The 27,789-nt window shown below is 62.1% G+C and overlaps 3 protein-coding genes across 8 annotated transcripts in view; 2 read left to right on the plus strand and 1 right to left on the minus strand.

Annotated features, from left to right (window-relative positions):
* The window catches only part of NMT1 (N-myristoyltransferase 1), an 18,846-nt gene extending 13,471 nt beyond the window's left edge, over positions 1-5,375 (minus strand). The window contains exon 1 of one of the 2 annotated variants that reach the window (XM_071577665.1): positions 5,232-5,375. In XM_071577665.1, the coding sequence (XP_071433766.1) occupies positions 5,232-5,359 (128 nt within the window). In that variant the 5' untranslated portion in view covers positions 5,360-5,375. Of the gene's footprint in view, positions 1-887; positions 1,076-5,231 lie in introns of those variants that run through there. The other variant, XM_071577664.1, reaches the window with a different exon arrangement.
* A 122-nt stretch (positions 5,376-5,497) lies between these two features.
* Positions 5,498-14,330, plus strand: DCAKD (dephospho-CoA kinase domain containing). Of its 5 annotated transcripts, none has more exons than XM_071577666.1 (7): positions 5,498-5,782; positions 5,884-6,033; positions 6,912-6,998; positions 8,633-8,750; positions 10,696-10,899; positions 12,675-12,762; positions 13,247-14,330. In XM_071577666.1, exons 1-7 carry the CDS (start codon positions 5,732-5,734, stop codon positions 13,530-13,532), a joined length of 984 nt encoding a protein of 327 aa, XP_071433767.1. In that variant the 5' UTR covers positions 5,498-5,731; the 3' UTR covers positions 13,533-14,330. The 5 variants fall into 5 exon arrangements, with proteins under 5 accessions (XP_071433767.1, XP_071433770.1, XP_071433769.1 ...); XM_071577669.1 differs by having other exon boundaries at positions 5,778-5,782; positions 5,884-5,947; XM_071577668.1 differs by lacking the exon at positions 5,498-5,782 and having other exon boundaries at positions 5,794-5,947.
* A 7,219-nt stretch (positions 14,331-21,549) lies between these two features.
* Positions 21,550-27,498, plus strand: C1QL1 (complement C1q like 1). Its single transcript, XM_071577460.1, has 2 exons — positions 21,550-22,277; positions 27,183-27,498. The coding sequence occupies exons 1-2, from the start codon at positions 21,717-21,719 to the stop codon at positions 27,360-27,362; spliced, it is 741 nt and encodes a 246-aa protein (XP_071433561.1). The 5' UTR covers positions 21,550-21,716; the 3' UTR covers positions 27,363-27,498.
* The last annotated feature ends 291 nt before the right edge of the window (positions 27,499-27,789 follow it).

The raw sequence follows: 27,789 nt of genomic DNA on the forward strand, positions 1-27,789 counted from the left end.
GCCCACAGCCCTCGACCTCTTCTTTCCCAAATCTCAGCTCAGGATCCCAATCAGTGCACTGTTACTCTACAACAGAGGTGCTGCTTTCACAAGCAGGGACAACCTGCTCTGACTGCCCAGCAACCAGCCTGGAACCCCCCCAAGAACCACACACTCCTGGAGCAGCTCCACGTCTTTACCAAACACAGGACAGTGGTGAAGAGGGTGGAGCAGGAAAAAGAAAGAAGAAACATGCTGGAAAATATGTTGGAGCAGCATCCAACTATTTATTTCAGCAAGGCCAAAACAAGGAGGAGCTGGGAGGGGAGGAAAGCTTAAAAAAATACAAGTGGAAGGTGGCCCTGCCCACAGCAGGGGGGTTGGAACCAAAACATTCTGTAAAATCCCTGGGCTGAGCAGCAAGTGGGTTATGAAAGCAGAGGAAAGTGAGTGGAGAAATGTGGGGTTTGAGGGGTGAAGCTGTGAGGGCTGGGGGAGGAGATGCCTGTGGATGTAGCACAGAAACCTGGCATGGTGGCACAGCCCTGCAGAGCAGAGAGGACATGGAGCCACTGGGCTGGGGAAGCTTTTCCCTGGATAAAACCTGAACAGCAGCACGTGCTGGGGAAAAGGAATCAGCAGGAACCAAAGGAAAAGAATCAGAAAATCTACCAGCAGAGACCCATGTGAAACACTGGGAGACAGGAGGCATTACTGGCACAGGGAACAAACAGTGGTTCAGGGTGAGCTGCTCCACAAAAGGGGGTGAGGAGAAGCTCCCCCTCTTTTCCAGAAGCACATGGAGCACTTGCAGCAGAGCAGAGAGAGGAGCAGCAGGTCTCAGGAGCAGCAGCTCTCAGGAGCAGCATCCCGTGGCGCTGCTGAGCCAGCCCTGGGGGGACTCTCACCTTCTCTCCCGCTGCCAGCAAAGGGCTGTGCCTCCACCCGGGAGCTGCGGCTCGGACATGACAGGAGCGCTAATCCCAGCACGGCGGGACTGCCACCGCTGCTGATCCCGGTGACAAATGTGTGACAGCTTTCCTGACTCCTCAGGGAGGAGCAGGGGCGGGACCGGGCACATCCCGGCCACACCGAGCTCCGGGGCTGAGCCAAACCATTCCCTACCAACGTCAATAACAGCACGAGGGGAATTCTCGAGGAGAATTCTCGGGCACATCCGGCGCTGGGAGCCGCCCCCCCAAAGGACACGGACACGTTTTCCCGGCTCAGCCCCCCGCTGGGATGCTGCAGGTGTCGGATGCAGCAAACAAAACGCTCCCCTCGTATTCCGTGGGCGTCGCTTTGCTCCATAAATCAGAGCTGCCAACTCCCAGCTTGGCGCTAACGAGCTCGGCCCTGCCGCGCCGGGCACGCAGGTGGAGGCTGAGAAAACCCCCTGATTTATGGGCAGAGCTGGCGTGACCTGCACGAAATCAGGGAGGCAGAAGGATAAGGGTTTGCATTCCCAGGTGCTGTGGCCTGGGGAAGGGCTCTGCTCCATCAAGGAGATGAAAAACAACCCAGCAGAGGAGCCACTAACACGTAGGAAAACACTGGAAAACCCAAAGGACCAACTCACTCTACACCCAGAAGAGCAGCAATTATAGGTGCTTTAAATCTAGTTAGGAAACTAAATTTCTTTATCCAAGGCAGCTGCAGCCCCTCAGACACTCCCCAAATTAATGACAATGTCCCACCAGTGTCCTGGGACAAGCCACCTCCATCCAAAATCCCGGCTGACCCGGCTGGGAAGGCGAGAGGGCCGAAGCAGTTTCACCCCCAGCAAGGGGGAGCTGCCAGCCCAGCTCCCATCCAACAGCCTGCCCAGCTGCACTGAGGGCTCTTTTCCTCCCTTTTTACCTCCCACACCCCCTTTCCATTCCAAAGAGATGAACAAGGTGGAAAGGGGCACACTGGCTACGCTGTGCAAAACATCCTGTGGGATCACGATGGTCTCCTTTCTGGCCAAGGAAAACACTCTTCCCTTCTCCTGGGAAAGGCATCACCATCATCATGGCCATTACCTGGCACTTCAATCCCTCCTGTTCCACTACCAGGCAGCTCCCTGAGTTGGAGGGAAAGGCACCAGCACAAACCACTGCCCAGAAAACAACACCCATAACCTGAGTGATCTTGAAAACTGATTTTCAGAAGCACCAAAATACACCAGCCAGGCTTGTTCAGGGTGAGACCTGTTTAGACTGACTGTGTTTTCAGCCTCTGGAGGCTGGAAAAGACCAGACATGTCACCTGATCTGTGGGTGCTCCTTCTGTATTCCCAGTTCTGAGGGGTTTGGTTTTCTGGGATGAGGGAGGAAGCACAGGGGGGACAGCTCAGCTCCCCACAGCTCCCCCAGCCTGGTGGGAGGCTGGAAGGTGTCAGATGAGACAGAGTAGAACCCAGCTCCCTATTTAGGTGCTGGAAAATCCTGTGCCAAACCTGGGGCTAATCAGAGGCAGTGCTTAGGCTGTAATCTCGTTAGGGGCCAGAGAGGGAGGGAGGGAGGGAGGATCTCCAGATGGCAGAACAGTCAGGGTGCTCCACACAACACCTACAACGAAATTCCACATGTGTTGTCTCAGGAAACATCTTCCTGTGGCCCCTTTTCTCCTCACACCCCATCCAGCAACAAGCCAGCTGTGCTGCAGGGTATTCCAAGCTCTTCCTGCCTGGAACTGACCCCTATCACAGGACTGGGACACTCCAATCCTTGGTGTCACCACTGCCCTTGCTGCCTGTGAGCTGACAACCCCCCCAGGCTGAGCCCATGCCAGTGTCCCTGCCCTTCCAGAGCCAGGGAATAAACCCTCCACAAACACTGGGGACTTGGCAGAAGGTCTCTCCACACAAAGGAACATGTGATAAACACCAAAGTGGGAGTATTTTCATTGGAAAACCAACTTGGATGGCCACAGCAGAGAGCAGAGCAGCCACTTCCCAGTGCTGACAGGGGAATGAGGCTGAGGAAACTCAATTCCTCTTTCCTGTCCTTAAAAGGAAAGGAAGTTCTGCTTTCACTAAGGAATACTTTCATGTTTGAAACCTCAGGGCCAAGATCCAAGGACTCCCAGCACAGACTGGTAGTGACAGGACTCCCAGTGTGGCTCTGGCAGCTCCAGGCTCTTCCCCTGCCCTGTTTTTGGGGACAGTGGCACTGGGGAGACCCGAAACACTCCCACACCCCACTGGGGTGTGTTGGTATGGAATCAACACAACCAACATGTATCCAGAGAGAAAACCTTTCCCACTGCCTGGTCCCTCCCGGGTGGGGCCCCATGGGAGTTTGGGGCAGCAGGAGATTTGCCAGAGAGCTCCAAAGCCCCCCTGCCCTGTGCTTCCCATGGCTGTGCCCACCAGCCATGCTTTTAGTGTGACTTCCCAGGCAATCCAAGCTATTTCCTACTGCCCATTCCCCAGCCAGCCCGTGGCACCTGCAGGTACCAGCAGTGCAGCTGCTCGGGGTGGCAGGAGCGATGCCAGCCCAGGCCCTGAGGAGGGCTCCAGAACACACCTTCTCCTGGCACACAGGGCTGTGATTAAGCACCATGTCTGTGCTCTGCTCGGCTCTGGCTCCCACAAACCCAATCATGTCAGAGGGAAAGAAAATAAAAACCTCCCTGAGCGTGGCTAAACCGATTAAAGCGAGACACGGTGCCACCCCCCCAGGCAAATGAAACCCACACGGGCAGCTGTGCTGGCAGGGAAAAGAAAGCTCTGTGGTATTTCTTGTGTGACCTTTCCCTCTCTCCCCTCGCTGGGTGGGCAAAGAGGGGCTGGGCTGCTCAGGCCGATGCTCTGCACACCTGTTGGGGCTCCGGGGGAGCCTCAGGGGAGGGAAGCACAAGGTGCAGAACCGCTGGAAACCTCTGGAAAGCCACCCCTTGACGTGCCCATTCCCAGCTGGAATGAGGACGAAGCCTGTCCTGCAAACCCCAGGCACAGCGAGCTCTGCTTTGTTAATTAAGGCAGTGAGTAACGAGGGTGCCATGCCCGGCATTCCAGCTCTCCCCTGCCGAAATAGGGCTGCCTGTGCTCACTCCCATCCTCCCCGCTGCTATTCCACCACTCCACACCTCCAACCACAACACAACGCGGGCACAGCCTTGCAAAACGCTGCGCTGTGTGGAGGATAACGACGGGATGGGCGTGCAGGTGCCTGGGATTCCTCCGGGGCACAGGGATGCCACACGCTGTGGGAAGCGGGATCGCCACCCTGGGTGTTCACCGCGGGCACGGAGATGCCGGGAAGGGGCTGGGGCTGGAGGGCAGAGGGAATGCGGGGAGGCAGCGCTAAGGGCAGGGCGAGAGGCGCTGCTCAGCGGGCCGGGAAAAGGCTCCCGCGGCCACTGGTCACCCATCTGTGAACACTGGTCACCCCGCCGCAGCCAAGGGTCACCCACTGGTCACCCCGCCGCGGTCAAGGGTCACCCACTGGTCACCCATTGGTCACCCAGCCGCGGCCAAGGGTCACCCACTGGTCACCCAATGGTCACCCACTGGTCACCCAGCCGCAGCCAAGGGTCACCCACTGGTCACCCCGCCGCGGCCAATGGTCACCCAATGGTCACCCAATGGTCACCCAGTCGCGGCCAATGGTCACCCACTGGTCACCCAGCCGTGGCCAATGGTCACCCACTGGTCACCCACTGGTCACCCAGCCGCGGCCAAGGGTCACCCACTGGTCACCCAGCCGTGGCCAATGGTCACCCACTGGTCACCCACTGGTCACCCAGCCGCGGCCAAGGGTCACCCACTGGTCACCCAGCCGCGGCCAAGGGTCACCCATTGGTCACCCAGCCGCGGCCAAGGGTCACCCATTGGTCACCCAGCCGCGGCCAAGGGTCACCCATTGGTCACCCAGCCGCGGCCAAGGGTCACCCATTGGTCACCAAGCCGCGGCCAATGGTCACCCAATGGTCACCCACTGGTCACCCAGCCGCGGCCAAGGGTCACCCAATGGTCACCCACTGGTCACCCAGCCGCGGCCAAGGGTCACCCAATGGTCACCCAATGGTCACCCCGCCGCGCCCGGCCCTGCCGAGCTTCGAACACGCGCCCGCAGCGCCCGTCAATGGGCGCCGATACGCTCCGCCCCCGCGCCTGACTGACGGGCGGCTCGACCAATCACAGCGCGGGACGCTGCCCGCCGGCCAATCAGCGCGCGCGGGGGGCGGGGCGCCGCGCACTTCCCGGCCGCTGCCCTGCCTCAATGGGCCCGGCCGGCGCCGCGCGGGCCCCGCCCGGCGCTCACCCGCGGTTGGAGCCGTGCTCCGCCTCGTTCTCGCAGTCGCTGCAGTGCTCGTGGTCGTTCTCCTCCGCCGCCGGCCGCGGGGGCCTGGCCGGCGGCCGCCTCACTGCTGTCTCACTGTCGTCCGCCATCTTGAAACGGGGCCGGGGCGCCGGCCGCGCCCCCGCAACAAGGCGCGCCGCGATTGGGCGCCGCGCCGCGGGGCATGCCGGGAGCGGTAGTCTGCGGGGCCCGCGCCGCGCCGGGGCCCGGACTGCACTTCCCGGCGGCCTCTGGGGGGGTGTAGGGGCGGGGGTCGGGGCGCAGGAGGCCTCTCTCGCACCGGGGCAGCCGTGCGGGGCTCCCGCCGTGGCGCAGAGTCGCTGACCGTTCCCTCCGGCCGCCCGGCCCCCGCCGAGGCCGCGTGTCCGCGACTGCGCCCGCTTCCTGCTCGAGGGGGCGGGCCGAGTCCAACGAGGGCGGTGCTGATTGGCTGGGAGAGTCAGCCGGCTTCCCGACAGCCAATGGGCGCGCGGGACACTGCGGGGCTTGTGAAGCCGGGCAGGCGTGAGCGGGTGAGGGCGGCCCGCGGGTCCCATGGCGGGCGTGGGGGTGGCTCTTCCCCGCCAATTAACGATGTATTTGATGATTTTTTTTTTACTCCTTTTAACCGCAGCCTCCTCGAGCCGAACGCTGGGTGTGTCCGCGGGGTGCCGGAGGAGTTCCCGCACCATCCCCGGGTCGGTGCCTCGCCGGACGGGGCCGGGCCTGGCGGCGTGTGCGGCGCTGGGAAACCAGAGGAGCTCGGACACGGCGGAGTTTGGGGGTTAAAATCCCATTCCTCAGCCAAGGGGGGGCTTCTGCCTGTGCCTCCCTGCTGGAACAGTTTTCCAGCCTCGAGTTTTGTCTTTCCCCATCTCTGATTTAATTGGCACTGGCCAAATCCAGCCCAAAAAAATGGGGTATTTTCGGGGAAACTGGTTCTGGCTCGTGCCTGTGGCACCTGCAGGAGCGGCCTGGCCTCTCTCCAGCCCCGGGCTCATCAAATATTGATGCTCTTGCACAGCACAAGTGTTCCCAGCCCTGGATTCCGGGATAAGCCTCCCAGGGGCTGCTTCCCCTGCCGTGATTCCTGCCTGTGGAGGCAGTGCCAGAGGGATGGAAGTAGCAGGATTTGGGGGAACAAGTCCTGGCTGAGGCTGCAGGCCAGAACACTGAGCTGGCTGCAGTTACAGCCCTGGGTTTGCTCTCCATGGGCAGCAGTTTTTAGTGTATTTGGATGTGGATCTGCTGCACGTGTTTGAAATCCTGGTGGGAGAGCAGGATTTTAACCTGCTGGGATAAATAAACAGCCCCTCTGTCCCTCCAAGCCCACCACAACCAGGAAAGGCTCCCCATGGGGGGCAGGTCCTGCCTGGGGTGTTCATCAGCCTCCCCAAAGTGCTGCTGTTTGTCAGAAGTGCCCTTTCTGGCTCCTTTTGGGTTATCCCCCCTTGCTGCTGGAGTTATCCCCATCTGTTGGTCTGGGAGGGAGCACGTGGTGCTGCTGTGGGCTGCTCTCTGGCTTTTGCTCCAGCTCTGCCTCTTCCCTCTGCTGAGCTGCCTCCCAGCACTCACCTACCCCCTTCTGCCCCCCAAACTGTGGGTCTGGGTCCTGTTTGCAGGACCAAATTATGACTGGAGTGTCTTTTCTTTGTTTTCCAGCCAAAGGGGCCCAGTGCTGTGTTCCCCCCATCCCAGCCCTCCTGCAGCCCCGTGTGCCCCCCATCGTGGGGGCAGTGCTGGCACCAGGTACCTGGGGCCTGGGTGTGCAGCTCTTGGGGGTCTGGAGGGAGGGGAGAGACCAGACCCTGGTTGGGCAGAGCAAGGGTGGCTGAGATTGTTGGGTTTGGGGTGCAGGGCTCACCTGGAGCTGCTCTGGGCAAGAGGTGGCTGAGGGGTGACCACCAGAGCCTGTGGCTCCTGGCTAAAGGTCATGGAGCCAGTTCCTTCTCAGATAAAACAGGCAAATGATGGGATTTGGGAGGTTCAGCCCCTTGGCCATGAGGGTGGTGTCAGCCCAGAGAAGGTGACAGCAGAGCTGGGGTCCCTGTCCTTGGGGGTTTGCAGGACTCAGCTGCACAAATCCCTGGACATGCTTGAGGTGTTACACAGGGTTCATTCCCAGCCTGCTGTGGCTGGTGCCTTTTTGGGCTGCACATACTCCCAGGAGCCCCCTCAGCCCTCCAGAGCTGCCTCAGCATTGCTGAGCCTTTTGGTTTGGAAGGGGCACGAGGAGGATTTAGAGGATTGCAGGGTCTGGATGGAGCAGGGAGGGATCTCTGTGCAGGAGCTGTGAGAGGAGCTGGGGGGCACCAACCCCTCCCAGCCTCACAAACACCAGTTTGCTGCTCAGAGCTGTGGTTTCCATGCCCTTTGGGCTGCCAGGCAGTGGGAATGGGACTCACAGAGTGCCTTGTCCCCATTGTGTCAGAGGGGGCTGATCTCCCACACTCGCTGCAGGACCGAGGTGGGCTCTCCCTCCCAGTCCTTGTGTTCCCAGCCCAGGCTGAGATCTTGTCTGAACTCTTCACCTTTGTCACTGCTCCTGGTCACCCTCAGCAACATCTGATTTTTCTGGGCAGGTCCAGAGAGGGCCACAGAGTTGCTCCAGGGCTGGAGCCCCTCTGCTCTGGAGCCAGGCTGGGAGAGCTGGGGAGGGTCACCTGGAGAAGAGAAGGGTCTGAGGAGACCTGAGAGCCCCTTGCAGTGCCCAAAGGGTCTCCAGGAGACCTGGAGAGGGACCTGGGACAAGGGATGGAGGGACAGGACACAGGGAATGGCTTCCCACTGCCAGAGGGCAGGGATAGGTGGGATATTGGGAAGGAATTCCTGGCTGGGAGGGTGGGCAGGCCCTGGCACAGGTGCCCAGAGAAGCTGTGGCTGCCCCAGCCCTGGGAGTGTCCAAGGCCAGGTTGGACAGGGCTTGGAGCACCCTGGGCTGGTGGGAGGTGTCCCTGCCCATGGCAGGGGTGGCACTGGATGGGCTTTAAGGTCCCTTCCAACCCAAACCATTCCAGGATTCCGTGATTTAGGGTGCTGTAGGTGAGACTGTGGTTTGATGGTGCAGGTGGTAAAGGAGAACGAGTTGCTGCAGCTGCAGATAAACCAGCTGGAGGAACTCAGGGCTGGCTCAAGTGGCACATCCAGAGTTAGGAGGGTCCAGGGAAGCCTCATTTAACCCAACAGTGTCCTCCAGCCTGTGAAACTGGAATACCCAGCCCAGAGGGTGCCAAAATCCTGCTGATGTGTCAGAGACACCCTGAGAACGTATGAAAATGAGTTTTGAACAAAGTTCCCCCTTTTGGGCTAAATATCTGATGTCCCCAGCACGAACAAAGTGGCCTGTCCTGGCACGTTTTGCAGCTCTTTGCTTCCCCTTTCAGAGCACGATGTTCCTGGTGGGGCTCTCGGGTGGAATTGCGTCCGGGAAGAGCACGGTGGTGGCCACGCTGCGGGAGTTGGGCTGTGCCGTCATCGACGCCGACCTCATTGCCAGAGACGGTGAGTTCTCCGTGGCTGCTCTCGGTGTCTGAGGTTCTCCTGGCGACTGGGATCGCTGTCGGGAAGCGCTGACAGCAGAGGGTGCTCTGGGTACACCGAAGGGTTTCCCTCCCGCTTCCCACTCCATCCGGCTGTGGAGCAGCTGCCTCGCGGGGAGGAGGATTGGAGCCAGGATATAGTTTTAATAAAGGAAAAAAGAAGATCATGTCCTAAGAAACACCATGGGGAGGTCGTGCCCTGAGTTTCCATCTCCTGGAGTGTGATGATTCCCAGCTTTGAAAGCCAATTCTGGGCAAAACTGATGTTATTCCTTTGGCTAATCCAGTGTCCCCTCTGCCATCCAGAACACCCATCCTGTTGCTCTGTTACGGTGGGTGGGATCACTAACAGGCTTGAAGGAGCATGTCCCTCTGTTGTGGGTGTTGTTTGCTTGGTGACACTGAGAGATCACAAAATTGATGTGCTCAAAAAGAAAGAGGCTCCAGAGTTCCCAGGTCAGAGGGAATTTGGTCCTGCACTGCACACCTGCCTCTTGCTGCTCTCAAAATCTGCTGCTTGGGCTGGAGGGAAGAACAAGAATTCCAGACCTGTTGCCTCAGCAGGACTGGAGCAGACCCTGCTCTCCCTGAATACCTGAGGGATGTTTATCCCTCCATCCCACAGGGATAATGAGCAGAGCAGAGAGGTTGCCCAGAGCAGCTGTGGCTGCCCCATCCCTGGGAGTGTCCCAGGCCAGGTTGGACAGGGCTTGGAGCACCCTGGGCTGGTGGGAGGTGTCCCTGCCCATGGCAGGGGTGGCACTGGATGGGCTTTGAGGTCCCTTCCCACTCCAACCATTCTGGGGTTCTGGGGGCTGTGATCCTGCATGTTGCAGGTCCAGGGGCTGCAGCTGAGCTGTGGTGCAGTGCTGTCGTTTGGAAGTGCCTGAGCTTTTCTGTTTGGTGAAGAACTTACTGTGTAGCCACTGAAAGCTGTGATACTTTAACATTTTATTGCACTATAATTCCCCTCGAGGTGCAGGAAATTTGCTGGAGGTGCTAAAAGCCCTTGGAGACAGTAGGAAAACACTACAGATATTCTTTGTCAGTTCTCTACCAATCACTTTATTTTCTTCCAATTCCTTTTTTATACGTGTTTGTTTACTATATGGATTTCACCCATCCTCAAACTGCCTCCATGTGATATTCCACAGGAGAAAGAAATTGGTCTTAAAGACTTTTATGAGGTTGGCCTGAGGTGACAACCTGTGGCAATGTTCCTGGATTTGGGAGAGATGATTATCTGGTCTGTCCTTTGCTGTGGTTACCCTCAGCTGGAGCTTAATTATGATTTTATTGCTGCATCCCTTTTGCTGGTGATTTTTTTTGTGGCTTTAAAGTTATACACTCCTGTAACGTCAGAGTCCCTGCAAGGGCTGATTGGGGATCGAGCTTTTAGTGGGGGTTTGTGTTCATTTTCCTCAAGAATTTAGTGACTGAGGTCAAAGACAGTAAAAAATCCCACCTCGGTGGCAGCCGGAGCCAAGTTGTTGTAGCAGTGCTGAAGTTTTCAGCTGCTCCTGGTCCCTCTGGGTGTCCCTGCTGGATTCCTCACCGGTGGGAGTCAGCTCAGCCCAGTTGCTGCCCCTGCCCTGGCACGGGGCCATCGCCGTGCCCTCCTGCCCGCCCTGCTGACACATCACCCCGAGCAGCAGCACGTGCCAGGAGGGCTGTGGTGCTGAATTAATGTCTGCAGGACTCCTGGGAGGTATCAGCCCTCCAAGGGACCTTGGGCTGGGAGGGCTGCTGGCAGGAGCTGGTGCCGAGGCAGATGTGCTGGAAGCAGATGTGCTGCCACGGGGAGAGTCAGCTCCGGTAGTTAATGACCAAACCCTGTCTGGGGGCGGCTGCTGATGCAAACACTGCTGTAAAACCAGCTCTCACTCCCAGCTGTTTGATGTTCTCAGTGGTGCAGCCCCACTCCAAGGCCCATCAGCAGATCCTGCAGCACTTTGGCAGCGGGATCCTCCTGGAGAACGGCGAGATAAATCGCGAGGCTCTCGGAAACATCATCTTCTCCCAGCCGGAGAAACGGCGGCTGCTGAACTCCATCACCCACCCCGAGATCCTGAAGGAGATGCTGAAGCAGATCCTCAAGTACTTTGTGCTCGGTAAGAGGCCAAGTCCCAGCCCTCTGGGACAGCTCCTGCCTGAGCTCTGCCTGCATGTGGGGAGAGGGACAGGGACAGAGAAAGGGAACAGACGTTGAGTGACAGCCTTTGTGCTCTGCCTCTGGTGGCCTTTGGAGGATTCATTCCTGATTCACTCCTGCCTTTCACTGCTGCCCTTCCCCGCCTTCCTCTGTGGTTTAAAGTGTGTCTGTAGGGCCTGGGAGCAGCTTTGTGAGGCCTGTGCCGAGATTCCCTGCTGGATAATGTCACACTCTGAAATGGCCACACGCCCTCCCCTGCCCCAGCTGCTGCGAGAGCTGCGCAGCCCTTTGAGTGCCGATAAGGTGAGGAGTGGGCTGACAGCTGTGGGCTCCAAAGTCCCACATTCCCCCTGATACACAGAACAAATGCAGCTGTCAGGCAGGGCTGGGGAAATGCCAGATAAGATCACCAGCTGTTCCGGAGGTCTCCGTGTAGACAGACGGATGCCTTCCTAGAGCCAGTCTGGATCTGCGGCGCTGATCGCAGCTGGGCCCTGTGAGAGCTGAACAGGCCTGTGCCAGGGCTCTGGGGGGCCAAGCTTTGCTGCAGGGTGAGGAGGAGGAGGAGGGACACAAAGGAAGCAACAGGCAGGAAAGCCGGGAGCCAGAGATGGAGTGTTGAACCCGGGGCTGTGGGCGCAGGAGGCGGATGCTGTCCTGGCCCTCGGCGAGAGCGCTGTGTGCCTTCAGCAGGCTGCTTTGTCCTCATTAGTCAGGATTTAATGATTTGGGATAGCTGGATGTTGTCTCTGAGGATCGCTGTGTAAGGAAAGCTCTGATCGATCAAAGTGGAGGGCAGCAAGAAGCCTCTCAGGGCGGAGATGCTGGTGGAATGGGGGCTCCTTGGATGATGTCTTTGTCAGGCTCTGCTTGCCATGGGCAGCTCGCTTTTAGGGGGCTGGGTTATAGAGACAGGTCAGCAGCTAAACCTGAGGTGTCTCTGTGGCTGGGGCACACACAGGGGAGTGAAGTCCTGGCTTAGAGCTTTCCTTTCCCCTCTGCTGCTCCCCCAGGCTCATCAGAGCATCTCCCACCTCCCCAAATGCTGCAGAGCTGGCGCTGTCCAAGGGCAGAGGCACAGAGAGAACTGGGGGGCCACAGGGCCTGGGGTGACAGCAACTGGCCATGACAGGCTCTGCTCCCCATGGTGACAGTGGTTTTAAACCAAACTCAGACAGTTTTGGTGAGGGTTCAGGCCTGGGGCCATGCCCAGAGGCTCCCCCATGTTTCAGTGTCACAGTTGCGAAAGGTCTGCAAGGACTTCCTCACTCCCCTGGAAAAATGGAGCTGTTTAGCCAAAACTTTGATTAAAGGGGAGGAAAACTGAGCTGGGGAAGGTTGGTTCAGATGCCTGCAGCCTGGCAAAGTCTTGGACAGGAGAAGGAGCGGAGAGCAGATCCTGCTGTGGGCACTGCTTCCCGGGAGAGGCCAGCACGGCTGCCGCTCTCGCCAGCCAGGCACTGCTGCTCTCATTTCAGCTTCTCGTTTCAGCTCCTCATTATATTTCTGCAGCTTCACCTTTGGTCTGAGAGCAGCCAGGTTAGGGTTGTGGGGGTTTTTTCCTCTGGAAACTTGGAATGAAACCATTTCCTCCCTGTGAGAGGGAGGAGGGCAAACCAGCTCTGCTGTAGAGCTCTTGCTTTTCATGGCTGTGGTGCATGTGCAGCACAAGGAATTTGGGAATGGGGCTTAATGCTGTTCCCTTTTTTGGGGGGTGTGTTGCCATTTCCACAGGCTACCGCTACGTGATCCTCGACATCCCCCTGCTCTTCGAGACCCGTGGGTTGACCAAGTTTATGAAATACACAGTCCTGGTTTATTGGTAAGTGCACCAGGAACCATGAGGAGAGGGACACTGCCACCTCCCTCAGAGGGGATCATCACATCCCTCTGCTCTGGTGAGGGTTCAGCCACAGCCCTGGTGTGAAGCCCATTGAGAGAAGAAACACTTCCCTTTCCCTGTGACACCTCCCTTTACCCTAGTGCATGAGGGGCTGCTTCCTGAGTTTTCCCTGGAAGCTGGCACCATCATACAGGAGAAGTTGCTGCCTTTGGCCTTCCACAGGCTAAGCACCATCAGCTGGGGCAGGATTTGGGGCACCGCCTGGTGTTATGGGCTGTGGGGATGCCAAAAACACGCAGTGGGATCGGCCCAGGCAGTGTCCACTCTGCTGACCTGAGTGCAGGATGGCTGTGGCAGAAATGCCAGGGGGAATATTTCTCATTCCCAGTTTATTATTCCCCCTCATGCCCGAGGAAGGCAGACCCCTTCCCTCCGTTCCCTGCTCACCCCCGTGCCCCGGCAGTGACCCCCCGGCGCAGCGCGCGCGGCTGATGCGGCGGAACGGGCTGGACGCGGCCGCGGCCGATGCCCGGATCGGGGCCCAGCTGCCGCTGGAGGAGAAGCGCCAGTGGGCAACCCACGTCATCGACAACTCTGGGGACCGGGAGAGCACGCGCCGGCAGGTGCTGCGGCTGCACGCCCGCCTCGAGGATTCCCTGGATTTCCTCTGGGCTCGGCTGGTGGCGGGCGCGGCCCTCGCCGGGCTCGGGGGGCTGCTGTTCCTCCTCCTCCGGCATTTCAGCTCTTAACTCACCTTTTCTCTTAGTCAGGGAAGGGGCCTGAATTCCCTGTTTGAAAAGGGCACTGAAAGGCCACCTCTGTTAATGAGCTTTGCCAGCTGAATGCAGACAGCGGTGCGAGGTGTCTCCTTGCACATTTCCCAAGGTGAATGTAGCCAGGGGGTTTTTCTGGCACCTTCTCTCTGCTCAGGTTCTCACCCACCAGCTGTGCCTGTGGGGTGAGACCCTCATTGTCCCTCTGTGGGTCTCTGTGGTGGGACTTCGGTGAGTTGAGGCACTTTAATCCGGGACAATCTCACTTTAATCCGGGACAATCTTACTTTAATATGGGACAATCTCACTTTAATGTCCTCCAGGACAATCTCTTCTCTGGGAGTCAGGTGGCTCTTGGGCGCTGTCCCTGCTAGCAGTGTCCCTGGGGTGATCCCCTGTAGCTCAGCCTTCCTAATCCTAGTTTAGACCTGGGATTTCCCCTCTTTCACATTGATTTAATGGAAATGTGTTAAATCTGCCTGGAGGGACGGACAGCACGTGGTGGGCAGGGTGTTCATCCTCTCTCCTGCCCTCTGTTTGTGTAGCCATTACTCCTGGGTCGCCCTTGACTTTGGATCTGAGGGTCTGACACACCCCGGAGCGGGCTGAGACCTGGGATCTGCCTGTTCAAACTCATTTCCTGCTGTTTGAGCTTCCTTCAGCAGCGGTTTCCCGGCGGGAGAGCCGAGCCTGGGCGAGGCGGGTGCTGGCTCTTCACTTTTGTTTGAATAAAACACTGAACAGCAGCTGCTCCCGCGGCAGCTCCCGCAGCTCTTCCCGGCCCATTCCCAGGTCGTTCCTGTGCCGGGCACGGCTGCGCTCTGTAAAGTTCAGCACACGCAGGCAGAGCTTTGTGCTCTTCCCAGTAAACATCCCGGAGCTGCTCCAGGAGCTGCTCGGAGCATCAGCCCTGCCCTGAGCTTCCTTGAGGTGCCGTGTGGATCCGTGTCGGCTCTGGGCAGTTCTGGCTTCCTGACATGTGATCCTGGACCCACTGTGGTTCCTGTGCCAGCGCCTTACCTCTGTTGCACCCCTGTCCCCTCTGCCATCCCTTGTCCCCACACTGAGAAGGGTGGGTGCTGCCAGCCCCTGGCCACCTCCTCCCTACACACAGTGGTCCTGGGATCCTCCGGGATGCTCCCGCCCTCCTTGGCCCAGTGAGGCAGTGTCCTGGCTGTCCCCACTGCCAGCATTTGGGCACAGAGACCATCTCAGAGTGTCCCCAGCCAGTACGTGCCCCTTTTGGGGGCCAGACACCCCATCCGTCTGCCCCCTTCCCTGAGCCCCACCATGCACCCACAGGTCCTGTGTCTCACCCATATGGACAGACCCACCTGTCGCTGTGGACCCGCAGGGAGCATCCCCGAGCTGGGGTGCCCACCCTGGGTACCCCAACTCTTCGGGGGCGAGGGGGAAGCCCTTCAAATAACCCCTCCCTGCTCCCAATGCTTCTAATTGCTCGGCGCTGCCAGAGTCCCTCCCAGCCAGCCATAAATCAGGGCTGGAGCGGGATTTCTCGGCCGCGATAAGCGCTGATTCTGCCTCCCTCCCGCTCGCCTCCGCGATAAACGGGGCCGGGGGTGGAAGGAGGGAGCGAGACGGGGCCGTAATCGCATTTGGCGTTTCGCTCCCGCCCGGCTGACGTTCGCCCGCCGCTAACGAGTTTAGCGGGACCGAGGGAACGGGTGGTTTCAGGGGGATGATGAAGACAAATGGTGGGATTTGGCTCCCCAGCGGGGCTGGTGGGGCCATGGGGGGCTCTGAGCAGAGCTGAGGGTTGAGCCCCCTGCTTGGGCGGCGTGGCCGGGGGCTGGAGTGCTCTGGAGCCGGGAGCTTGGCCATGGAGTCACACCTGTGTGGTGCTCAGCTGTGGGTTCTGCCCCAGGATTGCCCCAGCATCCCTCGACCCCTTCACACCCACCCCACCTCCCAGCCAACCCCCCTCAGGGACCAGCCCATGTCCACTCTGTGTCACCCGCCGGTGACAGATGGCTCAGCTCCGTGGGCTGGGTGGCATCGACAGCGCGATCGATGGCCGCGGAGGGGACACCCTGAAGGACACCTGACTGAGACCCTGCGCTCGTGGCCCAGGTGCTGCCCCCCGAGTGGGCTCCACGTGGGCTCCCATGGCCCGTGGGTTCTGTGTCACGGCCCCCAACCCCGCCACACCCCCGGCCCTGCTCGCCCCACGTCCCGCCATCGATCGCGGAGCAGCGGCCGCGGGTCTGCGCCCACCGGGGCGGCTCGAGCAGAGCCGGCCCCGCGCCGCGAAGCCAAATATTTGACTGTGCAAATTGGCGGCCGGATCGATGGTGCTGCGGCTGCCGGGGGCTCGTGACAGACCGACACTCCTCCTCCTGCGCCCCCGCCGAGTCAGAGCACCCCTACCTGGAGCACCGCCTTCCCCTGTGCACCCCCTCACTGCTGCACCCCCTCCCCAGTGCACCCTTTCCTCGGAGCATCCCCTTCCCTGGCGCACGCCATTCCTGAAATTCCACTTTCTTGGAGCACCCCATCCCTCGTGCACCCCTTTCCTGGTGTACCCCCTTCCTGGAATAGCCCCTTCCTCAGAGCACCTTCTTCCCCGGTGCACCCCATTCCTGGAGCCCCCAATCCCCAGTGTAACCGTTCCCCAGTGCACCCCATCCCGTCTTCCTTGGAGCACCCAATCCCTGGAGCTCCCCCTGCGCAGTGTGCCCTGTTCCTGGTGCACCCCCTCCCCAGCCCCATCACGGGACACCCGCTGGGACAGGAGAAGGGTGGATGCAGACGTGCCCCCATGGGCTGTAGGGAGAGGATGACATCCCCCAGTGTGGACTGTCCCCAAGTAGGAGCTGGGTAGGGGCCTCAATACCCACGAGGAGGGAGCCTTAGTGTGGTGTCGCTGCCTGGCACTGGTGGCACGAGTGTCACCGCATGGTGCCTGCTGTTACGGGTGTCACTGTCACTGCATGGTGTTAGCACAGTGTCACCGTGCCTGCACGGTCCCTGGGGTGTGGCACACTGTCGCTGCACCTCCCCGGGGTGTCACGCAGATTCACCGTGGCTGCGCGGCCCCACTCGTGTCACACGGAGCTGCTGTGCAGCCCTGCGGTTGTTGCACAGCTTCACTGTTGCTCCCTGGGGTGTCACATGGTGTCACTGTCACCGCGCAGTGCACAGGGTGTCACTGTCACTGCGGGGCCGCCGGGTGCCACGCAGTGTCACTGCAGCTCCCGTGGATTGTCACACAGAGTCACCATCAGTGCCTAGTGCAGGGGCTGTCACATAGTACCATGTCACTGCGTGGCCCACGGGGTGTCACCCACCGTCACCGTCACTGCTGGCCCACAGTGTATCACCCACTGTCACTGTCACTGCATGGCCCACGGGGTGTCACCCACTGTCACCATCATTGCACGGCCTGGGGTGTCACACACCGTCACTGCGCAGGTCACTCCCAGTGCCACCCCCTGAACTGTCGCCCACTGTCACTGCACACCCCTCGCCGTGTCACACCGGCCGTGGAGCGCCCCGGGGACACCACAGCTGGTCCCACCAGCACAAGTCCCCGCTACTCCCACCCCATGTGCCCCCGGGGGGACACGTCCCCGAGCCTGTCCCCTCCGCCAGCCGCTCAGCCGTCACCTCCCAGCGCTCACCGCCGGCGCTAATTAACTGCTGGTGTTGGCAGCCCTTAATTGCCGCGCGGCGGGAGGGTGACGGGCCCGCCGTGTCCGTAATGAGCGGCAGCGTGACAGGGACAGGGACGGGGGATGTGCCACCCACACCTTGCCCCGCCCCCGCCTGCAGCCGTGGTCCCCCCCGGTGGGCGAGGGTCAGTGCCCGGCGTGGGGCTGGGACGTCGCTGTCCCCGCGGCCAGGGCTGGCCCAGCTGTCTGCCCAGCTACTCAGCCCCTGGGGCAGCTGGCCGGCCACCAGCCATCTGGGCAACTGGACAGACAGACAGACAGCTGGACAGGCAACCAGCCTGGTGGTCAGCTGGCCAGGCAGGCATTTGGTTAACTGGCCAGCCACCCAACTAGCCATCTAGCCAATGAGCCAGGGGGCCAATCAACCAGTAAACTGGCCAGCCATCCAACCAACCCTCCTGCCAGCCCATCCCATAGCCATCAACCACTCAGCTCAAACAGCCAGCCCACTGCCAGTGAGCCACTTGGCTACCAACCACCCTGCTCACCAACCAGACATCCAGTTGGCCTTCAAGCCCATCAGCCAGTAGGCCAACCCACCACCAAGCAGCTGGCCAGTCACCAACCTGGCCAAACAGCCAGCCAGCCAGCCCTGTGGCTGGCCAGGCAGCCCACTGGCCAGCTCCAGCCTGATCAACTCAGGATCATTCCCTTGCTCCCATGTTGATCCGTTCTGGTGCTGCATCTCCCTGGGCTTCCACAGCCTGGAAAACTTCTTGTTAATGCCTCCTCTTTATAACCTCTGCCTGCCAACAAGGTGGTCGGGGTGGCATTTCTCAGGGATGGAGTGAACAGGCCTAGAAGTTGGTGGCTAGGGTGGCTGGTGTCCTCTCTTGAGACCAGGGATGGTCTGGACAGAGGCTCCCGTTGCCCTGGGGGTCCTGCCCACCCAGGCCAAGGGCTCAGCCCTGCCCTCCCTGCCCACAGCTGAGTGTTCCCCTCCCATGGCCCCTTCCAAACCCCATCCTGGGGATGCAGAAGGGTTTTGGGGGGAGCACCCAAACTCCTCAGGGGCAGTTTGCAAATGGCCACTCCCTCCCAAGCCCAACACTGAGGTCATTACTTATGTCCAGGTCCAAGTGCTAATTACAGCTGAGCCATCCCTGGCCTGAGTCCACCCAGGCTGATCCCCAGCTGTAGGGCCGGGTGGAAGATGTGGAGGGCACAATGTGCCTGTGCCCCTGGCCATGGGCGGAGTCTGCCACAGCACCAGGAGGGGAAACTGAGGCACAGCACAGGGCCAGCCCCACCAACCCCCTGCCTTGGCCTGGCTGTGCTCGCCCTTCCCCAAATCCTCCTCCGTGAGCTCCTCAGAGAGAGGCATGTGGGGGTACAGCCACCCCTGGCTAAACCCGCACCCCTGGAGCACCAGCTGTCCCCCCTCTGCTGTCGGCATCCCCCTGGCATCGCCCACCCACCCCCGCGTCGCGCTGCCAAAGCAAACAGCCGAGGGCTCGGCCGGCATCGATTCTGCGGGAGCTGCTGTTTGCTTAACCTTTGCAGAGGAGCGGCGGGCGGAGAGCGGGGGCTCCGCAGCCACCGCAGCCACTGCTGCAGCCACCACAGCCACTGCTGCTGCCACCACAGCCACTGCCACCACAGCCACTGCTGCTGCCACCAGTGCCATCACAGCCACTGCTGCAGCCACCACAGCTACTGCTGCTGCCACCACTGCCATCACAGCCACTGCTGCAGCCACCACAGCCACTGCTGCTGCCACCACAGCCACTGCCACCACAGCCACTGCTGCAGCCACCACTGCCATCACAGCCACTGCTGCAGCCACCACAGCCACTGCTGCTGCCACCACAGCCACTGCTGCTGCCACCACAGCCACTGCCACCACAGCCACTGCTGCAGCCACCACTGCCATCACAGCCACTGCTGCAGCCACCACAGCCACTGCTGCTGCAGCCACTGCCACTGCTGCTGCCACCACAGCCATCACAGCCACTGCTGCTGCCACCACAGCCACTGCTGCTGCCACCAGTGCCATCACAGCCACTGCTGCAGCCACCAGTGCCATCACAGCCACTGCTGCTGCCACCACAGCCACTGCTGCTGCCACCACAGCCACTGCCATCACAGCCACTGCTGCAGCCACCGCAGCCACTGCTGCAGCCACCACTGCCATCACAGCCACTGCTGCAGCCACCACAGCCACTGCTGCTGCCACCACAGCCACTGCCATCACAGCCACTGCTGCTGCCACCACAACCACTGCCACCACAGCCACTGCTGCTGCTGCTGCCACCACAGCCACTGCCACTGCTGCAGCAGCCAGTGCCACCACAACACTGCTGTCACCACTGCCATCACTACAACCACTGCAGGCACCACTGCCACTGTCAGAGCCACCACATCCAGCACAACCACTGGAGACGCTGCTGCCACCACTGCCATCGCTGCAGCCACCACTGCCACCACAATCACTGGAGTCACTGGTGCCACCTCCCAGCTTTGGCCATTTCCCTGCTCCTGCTCTCCCAAGCGTGGCCCTTTGAAGCTTTCACTCATTGTTCACTCAGGTGGTTGGAGCTGGCTTGGGGGGCTGCACTGCACCCCCTCCCTGTGCAGGGGTTGGGGACAGGGAGCACCTCAGTGTCCCCAGTCAGTGTCATCTGGGATGTTGTTTCCACCCACGGGAGTCTTCTGTCCCCAGCTGGTGTTGAAAGCGTCCTGACTCTCCAGCCGGGCTGGGCATGTGGCAGCCTGGGGTGGTGGCCATGCCATCCAGACAAGGTGGCCCAGGGTAATGAGGTGGCCTGGGGTGGTGACTGTGCCACACAATGTCCTGCAGCAACGAGGTGACATGGGGCTGTGTCCCCACCACGAGTGGACAAGACCACACATGTCTCCTGATCATCCAGGAGAGAAGAGTGCCCTGATGTGACCAGGGTGTGTCTGTCCCACCCCCCGTGTCCCCACCAGGGCCACCCCGTCCCCACGCAGAGCCCCCTGCCCACCCGGGCCACCCGTCCCCGCACCGGCGGTGACTCACGCAGCCCGTGACCTCGCCAAGGCGTATTTTTAGGCGCTTGTTAAAAGAGAAAGATAACGAGGAGCGGGGGGGAAGGGGGGGGGCGGAGGGCGGCGATAACGATGGAGTAAAGAACCAGGAAAGCAGCTGGTGACATGATGGTGACAGCTTTGACGGTGGGACACGATGCTGGCAGCGCCCCCCACCCCAAAATACTCTTTCTCCCTCCCAGGTCTCGTTAAGCCCCCAGGGATAATTGCCTCCTTAAAGGCAGCTAATTGATTTCTGCTCGCTGATTAAAGCCTCTGCGGGAGCCGAGGGACACGCGGGGGCGATCGATGGCTGCCGAGTGTCCCCTTGGTCCCCCCTCGTTTTAGGGGGGTGGGGTCTGTCCCCTGTGTGTCCCCTGGAGTTTGGGGACATTGCACAGGTGTGGCGCCGGAGGAGATGCATCTCTGGGGTGGTTTTTCGGGGGTAGGGGGGACGATGACCCCATAGGTGCCATTAGGGTTGATGCCACCTCGGTGTTGTCACCCGGGGCCACCGAACGGCTGTGGCGGGCGGCACTGGCAGTGGCCCCTGGGCCGCTCCCCGCCCGTGTGTCCATGTCCCACCCCCCTGCCCGCGTCCTTCGCTCACCCCCGGCGCTGGCGGCGCCTGTCACTTGCCATCGCGTCCTGCTGTCCCCGCCGAGGCTGATGGAGATGGCAGGCGACGGAGCGGGCGCAGCCGCGTGTCCCCATGTCATGAGCCCGCCGGGGCTCAGCCCCCGGGGCCAGGCCATCCCCGCGGTGGCACCTGCGGGCGCCCCGTTGTCACCGTGGCCTTTGCCACCAGCGGTGACACGCCGCCCCACGGCTGACCGCGATGGACGCCCGGGCCCCGTGGGTGTCACCTGGGCTGTCCCAAAGCGTGGGGCTCCTCCAGAGAGGAAGGGGAAACTGAGGCAGGCAGGTGGGATGGGCCCTGGGGGGACCATCATCCGTGGGTGTCCCTCCGTGGGGACACGTGTGACGGGTCACCGGAGGGTCCCCAGCTCGGGTGGTGCCCGGGGTTAGGGTGGCACTGCGTGGGGACAGGACGTGGCTCGGGGTGACCGAGGGGTCCCGAGCGCTTGGTGTGGGGCTCAGAGGAGCACTCGGGGTCTCTCCCACCTCCCTGCCTCAGTTTCCACTCCCGCCGAGAACGGGGGGTCGCGGGTGGGCGTGTCCGGGGGGTGGTGACCACCGGCCATGGGCGTGTCCGTGGGCGTGTCCAGCGCGGGGTGGGCGTGTCGCGGTCGGGTGGGCGTGTCGCGAGCGGCGCGGGGCGCACCGGAGCCAGCGGAGCGCAGCGGAGCCGCCGCCGCCGCCCCGAGCCCCCCCCGCCGCCGCCGCCCTGCTCCCCCCCGCCGGCACCATTCCCTCCCCCGGGCGCCAGCGCGCCCCGGCCGGGCGGCGGCTCAGCCTGGGCCGCAAAACTTTGCTGGCGGCCGCGGCGGGGGTGGTGATGGTGCTGGTGCTGGTGGTGCTCATCCCGGTGCTGGTGAGCTCCGCCGGGACCGACGGCCGCTACGAGATGCTGGGCACCTGCCGGATGGTCTGCGAGCCCTACGGCCCCGCCGCCCCGCCGCAGCCCGCCGAGCGCGGCCCCCTCCCGCCGCCCTCCACGCTGGTGCAGGGTCCGCAAGGCAAACCGGGCAGACCGGGGAAACCGGGGCCGCCGGGGCCGCCCGGAGAACCGGGACCGCCGGGGCCGGTGGGGGCGCGGGGCGAAGCGGGCAGACCGGGACCGCCGGGATTGCCGGGACCGGGCGCTACGGGCGCGGTGAGCGCCGCCACCTACAGCACCGTGCCCAGGGTCGCCTTCTACGCCGGGCTCAAGAACCCCCACGAGGGCTACGAGGTCCTCAAGTTCGACGACGTGGTCACCAACCTGGGCAACAGCTACGATGCCGCCTCGGGCAAGTTCACCTGCGCCATCCCCGGCACCTACTTCTTCACCTACCACGTCCTCATGCGCGGCGGCGACGGCACCAGCATGTGGGCCGACCTCTGCAAGAACGGGCAGGTAAGCGCTGCCCACCCCGACTCCCTCCGCGGGCACGGGAGCTCTGCGGCCCCCCACGCACCGCCGGGGGGCTCTGGGTGCTTCCTCGGGGTGTCCCGTCCTTTCCCCGGCCCCAGCGATGCTCCATCCTCCTCATGGCCCCAGGGATGCACCTCTAGGGTGCCACATCCTTCTCCCTGTGCTAATGATGGACCCTGCGTGCTTTCCTGGCGGGGTCCATCCTTTTCCCAGCCCCAGGGATGCATTCACGGGGTGCTCCATCCTTCTCCTGGCCCCAGGGACGAACCCTCAGGATGCCACATCCTTCTCCCAGTGCTGATGATGGGCTCTGTGTGCTTCCCCAGGGACCTTCTTTTCCCAGCCCTAGGGATGTCTCCCCAGGGTGTCACGTTCTTCTCCCAGTGGCAATGATGAGCTCTGGGTGCCTCCCTGGGATGCCACATCCTTCTCCCAGCCACAGACATGCCACATCCTTCTCCCAGTGGTGCAAATGGGCTCTGGGTGCACCCTGTCCTTTTCCTATCCCCAGGGTGTACCCTCACGATGCTCTGTTCCTCTCCTGCTGGCAGTGATGGGCTCTGGTTGCACCTCCAGGGCGGCACATCCTTCTCCTCACCATGCAGATGTAACCCCTGGGGTGCCCCATCCTTCTCCCAGTGTCGTGATGGACTCTGGGTGCACTCCCCGGGGTGCCCTGTCCTGCTCCGAGCCCTGGAGCTGCATCCTCAGCGTGCTCCATCCTTCTCCCAGCGCCGGAGATGCTCCCTCAGGATGCTCCGTCCTTCTCCCGGTGATGGGCTCTGGGTGCACCCCCTGTCCTGCTCCGTGCCCCAAAGGAGCACCCCTGGGGTGCCCTATCCTTCTCCTGGGGACAGCGATGGGCTCCGGGTACACCCCGGGATGCCCCATCCCTCCCCCCCTCCCCCATCCCCAAACACGCTCCCCCGGGTGCCCCGTCCCTCTCCCAGCGCTGGGGACAGTCACCATCCGCCCTGACATGTCCACAGGGGTCCCTTCAGTCCTTTTCTTGGCTTTGGAGATGTGCCCCGCTGTGCCTTGAGGTGTCTTTGGCCACCCCCCCAGCATCCCCGGGGTGCCCTGACCCCCCGGGCCGTGTCACTGTCCCCGCTGGGGTCCCTGGCCGGGGACAGGGCTCCTCTGCAGGCATAATGTCTGCGGTGGCCTCGAAGGGGGCAGCGCCTGCCCAGCTTTTGGGGGGCTGCACTCCCAGCCCAGAGCTGGTTCTGCTGCTGCCATGTCAGGAGAGATGTCCCCACCCCTGGCCGGGCTGCGTGGGGACGCCGTGGGGGACACACATCCTTCCTTCCCCCTCCCCACTCCCGCATCCCTCCGATCTTATCCGACTGAACGCCCCGAGCCCAAGACTCAGCCTTGCCACCCCCGCGGTCTTCAGGTGCCCCTCTCCCATGCCATGTCCCCCCCTGCCATGACTGGAGGAACAGGACGTGGCTGTGCCCCCCGAGCTGCCACCCGCGCCCCACTCCCCTGGATGTCACCGCAGCCCGGCATCGTCGCCGGGATCCAGCCCAGCCCGTTCCCGCCTCCCGGCGCTTCCCCCGCCATCGCACCCTGCGGTGCATCCTTGTCCTGCGGCTGTGGGACCCCGAATTAACCCAAAACTGAGTTATCACCCGCAAAAACAGCCGGGGGTGGGGAGCAGGCAGGAGCCTTGTCACAGCCACTGCGCTTCACCCCTCGGCTCCGAGCCCTTCCAAGCAGGAGCAGGATCCTCTCGGCAGATTTTCTCCATCCTAACAGTTCAAATTTCCTTTTATTGGAATTTTTTTTGCCTTCCCCCACCCTCCAGCCCCAGATTTTAGGGGGGCCCCAGAGCAGCTTGGCACTGCTGGCTCTTTCTCCCAAGCAGCATCCGTGTAACTCCAGAGTGAGCACCCCAAAAACTCATCTCGACCCTTTTGCCTCGCCCAAAATATTTTGGGGACCACCTCAAATCTTCCCACCCCCCCCCGACTCTGGAGGGGATTGATGTTATTGGATGAATTTCCAGAAGCTGCGGAGCCCCTCGTCAAGTGGAGCCGTGGTCGGGCAGGCGCTGCAGCTTAATTAAGCACTTGTTAATTACTAGCAGGGCATCGCGGTATTGATATCTGTAACACAGTTCCCCCCAAAATGCCCCAAATAATTAAAATATGGGGTTAATTAGAGGGTTGTTGCCCCAAATCCCCTGTCCCTGGCAAGCTGGGGGGAGCCAGGGGGCTCCTGGTGGATAAGGGTTGATTCGGCACCTTTGGAGGGAGTCAGGACTTGGGGCCCCCTTCTGACCCCCGAGTTTCCTCTGGGTGCTGCCGGTTTGGGGGCAGCTCATCACCCTTGTGTCAGGGCTGGAGTTAATGAGAGCCAGGGGAGCTGCTGCTGGTGGTTAATTAGCATTAATTATTATTTGTGTCAGCCAGTAGCTGAGGCGAGGGGCAGTGGGAGGGGGAAATGGATGGACAGACAGACGGATGGATGGATGGACGGACGGACAGGGGGTGGCACCAGGTGGTTTTGGGGTCCCCTTGGTGGTGTGAGGATTGTCCATGGCTCAGGGGAGGTCACAGCCTTAGGGGACCCCATTGGGGACAGCCCCCAGGAGCACACAGGGATTGTCTGAGGGGTTACAAGGGCACCCTCTGCCCTGCCTGGGGGTCTGGGGGGCATCTGCTGCTTCACCCAAGGCCTTGGGTTGCACCCACTGCTGTGCCCAGGGGGTCTCGGGCAGGCACACCCTGCTGCGCTCAGGGGCCCTGGGAGGGCACCCACCACCATGTCTGGGGGTCCTGGAGAGCACCCAGTGCCATGCCCAAGGATCCTGGGGGTACCTGTTGGAGCATTTTGGGGTCCTGGGGATCACCTGCTGCCACGCCTTGGGGGTCCTGGGCCATGGTGGCCGTGGCATGTGGGGCACACGGTGTCCTGGTGTCCTCAAGGCCTTGGGTGTCACTGCGAGTGGCTTGGCCTGGACATGGGAGTGCCCCACTGCCCCCTGTCCCCCTGAAAGCCCTTGGGTGCAGCCAACCCCCTTGTCAAACCCGTCCCCAGAGCCGGGGACACCACCCAGCGCTGCCACCGGGCTCAGGGACAGCGGCCACAGCGCGGCCGGGGCCGGGGCCGTGTCACCCCCGTGGCTGCCACCTCTGGGCTGTGCCACGTGGACACCGAGGCAGGAGCAGGACGAGGGGGGTGAGGCGGTCGGGGGAGGGTGGCAGCCCCCCCTCCTGTGCCACCGCCGTGCCGGGAGCGGCTCAGCCCGGCCCAGCGCTGCCATTTATCTTCCCTGGTTAGCGAGGGGCTGGCGGGCGCGCCGTGACGAGCCGGCTCCCTAACGAGGGAAGACGGATGGCACCGGGCGGCACCGGCTGCCACGGGGGGGACAATGGCAAGAACCTGGCGCCAAACCTGGCTTTTCCTGGTTCTCCTGCTTCTTCCCCCTCTCCTCTTCCTTGGCACAACCCCAGAAGAGGCAGCGTCCCCTGTGACAGACTGAGATTTAGTGTGTCCCCCCCGGGAACGGGGACCCTGGTGGTGACGGGGTAGACACAGGGTGGCTTTGAACAGGGTGACAGTGTTGGTGGTGGCACGAGGCTGTGTGGGTGGGAGCAAGTCCTGTGGGAAGACCAGCTGGGCCATCGGTAGGTTCCAGAGTTAACAGCATCTGACCACACCGGCGCTGCCCGTGGGCTCGGGGAGGTGCAGCTGCATCCCCGGGGAGGAGCCCGTCCCGGGACCCCCATCCTGGGGGCAAAGGACAGGACTCCGCGGGCACAACCCTCCTGTTCCCGCAGCTCCGGGACCTCGCAGCCGCTCGCCGGTGCCTGCCCGCCCGGCGCGAGCCAATTAAGAGCCGATTCTCGTCGGTTGTAATTAGCGGCACCTTCTCCCGGCGCAGCGCTTCTGCTTTTCACTTGGGATTTCACCAGCCGCCTTGTCACTGTCACCCAGCGCCGCGATCTCCCCGCGAGGCGCCGGCGGAGATTTGATTACCCACAGAATTGTGCAGCGGCAGCGGGTCCAGCCGCGGAGCCGCCTCTCCAGGCGGTGACGGCTCCTCCGCTCTGCCGGCACCTCCCGGCACCCAGGAAAAGCCTTATGAGGGAGCACCCGCTCCCCAGCGGGTTGGGGTCCATTTGAGGGGGGTCTGCGGGGGATTTGGGCTCAGCCCTTGCCACACGGTGGTGATCTCTGTGCAGCTTGTGGGAAGCACTGGTGGGTGTGCTGGATTCAGTGGGCTGGGTCAGGGCTGAGCTGTCCCAGGCGTGGTCCTGCATCCCAATCCAGAGATGGGGTCCCGTGGCTGAGCTGGGGTTCTGTGTCCAAATCCGGAGCTGAGGTCCTGTGTCTGAGCCGAGGTCCTGTACCCCAGTCTGGAGCTGGGGTCCTGTACCAGAGCTGGGGTCCTGTATCCTGGGTGTGATCCCACATCTAACTCTGGAGCTGGGGTCCTGTGCCGAGCTGGGGTCCCGCATCCAAATCTGGAGTTGGGCTCTCATGTCAGAGCTGTGGTCCCGCATCCAAATCCAGAGTCGGGGTCCTGTATGTGGACCGTGGTCCCATGTCTGAATCCGGAGCTGTCGTCCCATGTCTGATCCATGTTCCCACACCCAAACTCAGAGCGGGGATCCCATGGCAGAGTTGAGGTCCTGCATCCAAATCCAGCGCTGCCGTCCCGTGTCCGTGCCACGGTCCCCTGTCGGTGTCCGCCGGGTCAGGGGGAGGCTCTGGGCGATGCTCGGAGCAGCCTCATCCACGTGGGACCTGTTCGCCCACGGGTGGGGATCCAGGGGGTGCATCCCCCCGGCTGTGGGTGTGCCGGGAGCGGGGGTGTCCCGTGGGTCCCGCGGGCCGGGCCGTGCCCTGAGCGGTCCCGCGGTGTCCCCTGGGCAGGTCCGGGCCAGCGCCATCGCGCAGGACGCCGACCAGAACTACGACTACGCGAGTAACAGCGTCATCCTGCACCTGGACGCGGGGGACGAGGTGTTCATCAAGCTGGACGGGGGCAAAGCCCACGGCGGCAACAACAACAAGTACAGCACCTTCTCCGGCTTCATCATCTACTCGGACTGAGCCTGGACCCGCGGCATCACCCCAGGCACCCGCTGAGCCCCCCAGCCCCACGGCATCGCCCCCGGCACCCGCTGAGCCCCCCAGCCCCACGGCATCACCCCCGGCACCTTCCTGAGCCCCCCAGCCCCACGGCATCGCCCCCGGCACCTTCCTGAGCCCCCCAGCCCCACGGCATCGCCCCCGGCACCCGCTGAGCCCCCCGGCATCCCCCCAGACTCCCCAGCCTCACAGCATCTTTGAGCCGTGGTTCAGTTCCCTGCTGCCCCCCAGCCCCACGGCCTCCCCTCCCTCCCGCCCAGCCCCACGGCCCCCCCATGCCCACGGATCCCCCCGCCCGGTGCTCCCGGCGCCCCCAAACTCCGCTTTTCCCTTTAGCTCATCCCACGGCTGCCAACTGAGGGCTTTGGGGCTGCAGAGGGTTGGGGGG

The sequence above is a fragment of the Pithys albifrons genome, chromosome 25 (genome assembly GCF_047495875.1).
Source record: "Pithys albifrons albifrons isolate INPA30051 chromosome 25, PitAlb_v1, whole genome shotgun sequence".
NCBI classification, from domain to species: Eukaryota; Metazoa; Chordata; class Aves; order Passeriformes; family Thamnophilidae; genus Pithys; species Pithys albifrons.

Coding starts and splice junctions, on each gene's coding strand:
- DCAKD (XM_071577666.1), top strand. CDS start 5,732: ATGGGCGCGCGGGACACTGCGGGGCTTGTGAAGCCGGGCAGGCGTGAG. Junction 6,999..8,632: donor GGGGGCAGTGCTGGCACCAG/GTACCTGGGGCC, acceptor TTCCCCTTTCAG/AGCACGATGTTCCTGGTGGG. Junction 8,751..10,695: donor CGACCTCATTGCCAGAGACG/GTGAGTTCTCCG, acceptor TGATGTTCTCAG/TGGTGCAGCCCCACTCCAAG.
- C1QL1 (XM_071577460.1), top strand. CDS start 21,717: ATGGTGCTGGTGCTGGTGGTGCTCATCCCGGTGCTGGTGAGCTCCGCC. Junction 22,278..27,182: donor ACCTCTGCAAGAACGGGCAG/GTAAGCGCTGCC, acceptor TCCCCTGGGCAG/GTCCGGGCCAGCGCCATCGC.